At 33.6% G+C, this 6,706-nt stretch overlaps 1 protein-coding gene across 1 annotated transcript; it reads left to right on the plus strand.

Annotated features, from left to right (window-relative positions):
• The first annotated feature begins 4,073 nt into the window (after positions 1–4,073).
• LOC111883768 (glycine-rich cell wall structural protein) lies at positions 4,074–5,300 on the plus strand. Its single transcript, XM_052765702.1, has one exon. It carries the CDS (start codon positions 4,074–4,076, stop codon positions 5,298–5,300), a length of 1,227 nt encoding a protein of 408 aa, XP_052621662.1.
• Positions 5,301–6,706: the final 1,406 nt, after the last annotated feature.

Here is a 6,706-nt window from a genome sequence, read left to right on the forward strand (position 1 = left end):
TTATTAAACAAAATATTGTAATTAATACTTTTGAATTTTGATATGGGTTACCTATGCAGATGTTTGTAGTGGATTTGTTGGGTTCGGAAAGTAATTCTTCAACCTTAAACAATTTTATATACAAAGTGAGAAACTCTACTACCTTAAACTATTAATATGCAACTTCTTTCAAATTGTTAAGTATTAATATTCTGAATTGAAAACAATAATAACAAATATGAAATGACCATATACAAAGTAAAAATCTACAAGTAGACATTCGCGATTTCAATACTAAAAGCATCACCATCTCCTCCACCTCCACCCTTAAACAATGTCATTAATATTATTTTTTCATTTAATTCATTTATATGTATTATTAACAATATTAATAATAACAAGTTCAAAAAATAGTATTCTTATTTATAATAATAATAATAATAATAATAATAATAATAATAATAATAATAATAATAATAATAATAATAATAACGGTTCTGTTTGTAGAAAAGTCATAATATTTTTGTTTACATAAAAGTCCTAATATTTTTGTTTACAGAAAAGTCCCAATATTTTGGATTAGTTTACGAAATAGTCCCAAATTAATTTGGTACTGGTTTCAACCGGTCAAAAAGGATCAAACTGCAATTTTTTGCCGGTTTTCAGGACTTTTTCGTTCAAAAAAAAAAATCTTGGGACTAAAGTGTAACTTTTCCGTAAATATTGGGACTTTTCTGAAGATTTCCCCCACTATATATGCCCATTTTGTTTTTAACTTTTGTTTGTCATTTGAACCATCTTGGATTAGTTTTAAACTAGCATGTTTTAATCATGTCAGACATAAAATGACTATTTTACTCTTACTAATTTTCTTTTTTGTTTTTCACTTGCACATTTCAATACCGATGCCACTCCTCTGTCGCCAGCCACCTAAGACCACCGAAATTGATTTTGAACCTCATAACAAAAATCCTCGTCTAGAACCCTCGATTTCTAAAACATCAATGCTTTTTGCCTCCTTGGTGAGAGAGAAACATAGTGTTTTTCTAAACGCCTATGAGGTTTTTTTTTGTTGCTTGATTTCTGCAAGATCCCTTCTAGCTCGATTTCTACAAGTTTTTCTCTTCAGATTTAGGTTGTAGTGGCCAGGAGTGGTTTTTTACATCTGGTTTTTGATTTATAAATTTTCATTTCTTTCGGGTATTTGAGTGTCACTAGGGTTGTTTCAAGGGCGGTGGTGAATGGTGATGTTGGACGATGGTGGGTAGTGATGTTGATTTGATGGTGGGTAGTGATGTTGATTTTCAGTTGGTGAGTGGTGTGAGGTGATGTAGGATGGTGACCGGAGATGGTGGCCAATGAGAAGAGATGATCAATGTGGGGAGAAAAGAGAAGAGTAGGGGGAAGGGTGGGGTGGTGGATCCATCTTTTATTAATTATAGTCAGTGTTGTAAAAATCCCGATTAGGTCCCGATTAATCCCTAGGCGCTACTCGACCGATTAGAGAGCGCCTAGTGATTAATCCATGCATACAAAATGACTGAAACAGTAGAACCCGATGAAATTTTAACACTTTGAAGAAGATATATCTCAATAGAAACTATTTGAGGTATGATTAGTGTTGTATTTATCATATTAACCTATTTTGTTATGATATTAATAGTATTTATGAACTTTTATATCATATTAGTCATATTTAATTTTTTTAAATCTAACAAATTAGCAATTAATGGTACCCGATTAATCCCCCGATTAATCTCCGCCTAACCGATTAATCCCTTGACTCTAGTCCACCGACTACCTAACGTCGAACGATTTTTACAACATTGATTATAGTTATATAATAAAAAAAATAATAAAAGATAGTTAAATAATAAGAATTAAACAAAAGGAAATTAAACAGAAGCAATATAGATTTTATTTAATGTCATTCAAAAATGAAAATTGCAATAAAAGAATAACACAAAGCCGTCTCTATAAAAAAAAAAAAAAACCTAGGTTGAAACTCGCATATTGAATCTAACCACATGGATGATTCGTGCGATTACCCTTTTTTGTAATTAAACTATAAATAGAATGATTAAAATTATTTATCATAACATATTTAAGTGTCTTTCTCTATATTCTAATAATTAGCTAACATAAAATTACAAATAAAATATAGAGTAAATTACACAAATGATCCTTATGATTTGGGGTAATTTACGTGTTTGGTCCCTAATTTATTTTTTTAATTCAGAAGGTACTTATTTTTTTTTAAACTCAGAACGTACTTACTGTTTGTTTTTGTTGCGCACTTGGTCTTTGTCTTATCTAAAAAGATTATTTTGCTATTGATTTTTTAATTTATTTAACTAAACACACCCCACTTCACCTTATTTTACCTAGAGTAAATTACACGAATGGTCCCTATGGTTTGGAGTAATTTTCACGCTTGGTCCCTAATTTATTTTTATAACTCGAAAAGTCCTTACTGTTTGTTTTTGTTACGCACTTGGTCCATACTGTTTGTTTTTGTTATGCGCTTGGTACCCGTCTCACCTAAAAATACTATTATTTAAATAGGAAAAAATGATGGGGTAGGTAAGGTAAGGTGAGAGGGTGAGGTTAGGGGTGTGTTTATTTAAATAAGTTAAAAAATCTATGAGAATATAGTTTTTTTTTTTGTAAGATAGAGACCAAACGCGTAACAAAAACAAATAGTAGAGACCTTCCGAGTTAAAAAAATAAGTTAGGGACCAAACGCGCAAATTACCCTAAACCATAGGGATCATTCATGTATTTTACTCTCTTATTTTACTTTATTTAAATAAGGGTATAATAGTCATAAGACAAGGACCAAACATGAAACAAAAACAAACACTATGGACCTTCCGAATTAAAAAAATAAGTTAAATACCAAACGCGTAGGTTATCCCAAACCATAGGAGCCATTAGTGTAATTTACTCTAAAATATATAACAAAAATGGCAAAAAAATAATACTCCTATATGGAAGAAATAAAGAGTTGGTTTTTTTGAGTTGATGAGTGTAGAGGCTCGTGAGGTGTTTGCCCCAACCGTTCTTAATAAAACCCAACTTCAATTTCTTCCTTTTTGGGTAGTTTGTGGTTGAAAAAACTATTCCCCAATAAAGAAGAAAACGAAAAATAACATGTTACAACAGTTACATCTTATCTGTTTATTTTTTAATTTCATTTTCTTTTGTTAAAAGCTCTAAAACGTTGGTAAATACATTCAAAGAAACTAACTCTTATAACAAAATTATTAGGTTATCCTTAAGAAATCACTTATCTTTTATGTATCTTATATAAATATATATACTTTAAAAGCTCACAACTATTTTTCTCAAACATTTCTATATAATTACAGTATACAACTCTAAATAAAAGCCATAACTTATGGCTTCCCATTATTTTTGCAAATCATACCATGTATTACACAGTATTTATTTTGTGTACTATGACTTTTAAACATTTATGTTAACAAAAATAATTCGATACTGGCTACTTCAATAAAAACATATATATCCAACTATTATCTATTTATTTATTCAATATATTTAATCTTAATTTTAAGACATTATTCCAAACAATATTAAATCAAAACGATACAAATCATAATGTTATAAGAATATACATTATTTGATTTCTCTAATAAGAAAATTTCTATCAGAACATATTAGTTATCTTCTCTTTTTTTTTTTTTTTTTTTTTTTTTTTTTTTTTTTTTCAAAATGTAAAATCGATGAATACTGATTAAGTGATTAACATTGCTCTATATATCAATTATAATTATAATTCCAAAAGAATGGATATATTATAATAAACTGTGAAACTAAAGAGGAAGAAAAGAAAGTACCTGGGGTACGGTGGCTTTGAATGCAAGTATGAAGCTAGTCACGTAAATGCATGAGTAGTAGAGTTGGATTGGTTGAGAAATAAATATTAATACTAATAATACAATTTTTTTAAGAAAAAGTGTAAATTTCAGTTGAGAAGTTGTAGAAAATTGAATTTGTATCACAAGAGAAATGTATATATAAACCCCATTTTCGAGTACCCTTTTGATATACCAATTTGAATGCTCGGCAAGATGAAACAGAGTGGAGTTTATAAGGGTGAGGTTTTTGTGGGATTGTTGTTTGCTTTGTTAGTGGGAATTAATTGTATCGAGGGGAGAAAATTGGTGGCGGCTGAGAAAGATGGTGGTGACAATGTGGTTGAAGTAAAGAAACCAGAATGGTTTCTTGATGGTCAACCAGGATTGAACTTTGGTGGAGGTGGTGGTTGGGGTGGAGGCGGTGGTGGTGGAGGTTCTTTTAGTTTTGGCAGTGGGGATGGGGTTGGTTTTACGATCGGAGGTGATGTTAAGAAGGTCGATAAACCTGATTGTGTTGGAAAAGAAAAAGGTCATGATGGTAAAGGCAAGAAGCATCATAAGAAAGAGAAGGGAAACCATGGTCACGACGGCGGTGGTATTGGCAAAGGTGGTGGTGGTGGAATTGGGAAAGGAAAAGGCGATGGGATTGGAAAAGGAAGCGGAGGTGGAAGTGGAGGAATAGGGAAGGGAAGTGGTGGTGGGATTGGAAAAGGAATTGGCGGTGGTGGAGGAATAGGCAAAGGAGGTGGTGGAGGAGTGGGAGGTGGAACTGGTGGAGGTTCTGGTGGCGGAGGAGGAATAGGAAAAGGAGGTGGTGATCAAGGGGGAGTAGGAGGTGGTGGTGGTGTAGGAGGTGGTGGAGGTGCAGGAGGTGGCATTGGAGGTGGTGGAGGAGCAGGAGGGGGTGGTGGAGTTGGTGGGGGAGTAGGAGCGGGTGGTGGAGTAGGAGGAGGAGGAGGTGGTGGAGCCGGTGGAGGAATAGGAGGTGGAGGAGGAGCAGGAAGTAGTGGTGGGATTGGTGGAGGTAGTGGAGGAGGTATGGGAGGTGGTGGTGGGACGGGTGGAGGAGTTGGAGGTGGTTTTGGCGGAGGCATGGGAGGTGGTGCCGGAGGGACCGGTGGTGGGATGGGAGGAGGAGGTGGTGGTGGCGGTGGAATTGGTGGGGGTGGTTCCGGAGGAGGATTTGGAGGAGGTATTGGGAAAGGATCTGGTGGAGGATTTGGTGGTGGGGCAGGTGGAGGATTTGGTGGAAGTAGTGGTGGAGGCTTTGGTGGTGGTGCTGGCGGCGGATTTGGAGGAGGAACAGGCAGTGGTGGGGGAGTTGGCGGTGGTGGAGGCTTCGGTGGAGGTGGAGGTGGAGGTGTGGGAAAAACAATTGGAGGAGGATTCGGTAGTGGCAGTGGTGCTGGTGGTGGAGATAATGGTGAAATTGGTGGCTAAGTGGCTTGACAAATATATTGCAGTTGCATTATGTACTCAAATTGTTTTCAATAACTTCCATTTAATCTTTGATGTATGATCGTTTTTCATTTGAATTTGTATTATTATTTAATTCTGTTTGAAATTGTTAATAATATGCTCAAGTTAACATTTATAAAGTATAAATCTATTAATGGAAATCAAAAGCCCATATTTAAAAAAAAAAATTATGTTAACATATGAGAGCATTCCTTTGTATTGACTAAACATGGACAAATTAACCCACACAATGTGACGGATGTTCGTTTTCCTTTTCATATAGAATTAAATCTTAGTTCGCCAAAGACAATAAAATACAGGTAATGTTTTTTTTATATCGATAATTAATAAATTAAAATGATAAAAACAATTGAATCGTAGGAACAAAAAAAAAAAAAAAAAAAATCAAAACCTTCATTTTTTCTGAACTTCAGTTTAACTTTATTCCAAAATGGAAAACTCGACCTAAAAAAGTTTTAACCACCTTCTGCTATAAATCTTCTACAAATTCAAAATTAACGTTAAAACCCCTACGATATAAGTTAGTAGTTAAATTTGGTCACTGAAATTATAACTAACTATTGATAAGTCAAAAAATAATATTCTTCTCAGTAAAAAATTATATTAATACATCGTCTTTAACTTTATATTCTTCTAAGTAAAAAATTATAGGTCGTTTGTTTGAACAATAGATATAAATTTTTTATGAAAATTTGAAATACGTTTTCACTATACCATCACCGAAGACATAAAACATACACAAAAAAATAAATCTTAGATAGGACCACGAAAAAAACCAATAATGAACCGGTCTAAAACGAGACCGAACTGAAAAACAATGGGCCCGACATTGTCCGGGCCTAGTCCAAAAAAGATTAGACCGACATAAGATGGGTCTAAAAAAGACCAAAATGCCAAATTTTATAAACACACCATTTTTGTATTAAGTACATAATTTTTACCATACATTATCCAACTCTTTTTCTAATTAAATTTGAATGTATCATTTTTAATAAATCTTAATTTATCATTTTGATGTTAAACACACATTTGTTAACGGAAAAACTCGAAACCGAAATAGACAAACCAAAAATATTGAAATCGAATCGAAAAAAAAAATAGTCCAAGACCGTTCGGGATCAGTCCGAGAAAAGACTAGTTTCTAAACCGATTCCAAGAAAACCGTTTCCATTTCGAGACTAAACCAACATCAGTCCAAGACCACGAATGTCATGAAACTTTAGGATACGTGTGGAATAAAATGGACTTCTTAATGTCTATAGGCCAAACTTGTTGGTCATAAGGCACATAAAGGTATTGGAAGACACTAAAGCCAAAATAGGGATAATGACAATGAACTTTTAATTTTGTTCTTTTTTAGCCATTGA

Source organism: Lactuca sativa, chromosome 7, assembly GCF_002870075.4.
Source record: "Lactuca sativa cultivar Salinas chromosome 7, Lsat_Salinas_v11, whole genome shotgun sequence".
Lineage (NCBI taxonomy): Eukaryota > Viridiplantae > Streptophyta > Magnoliopsida > Asterales > Asteraceae > Lactuca > Lactuca sativa.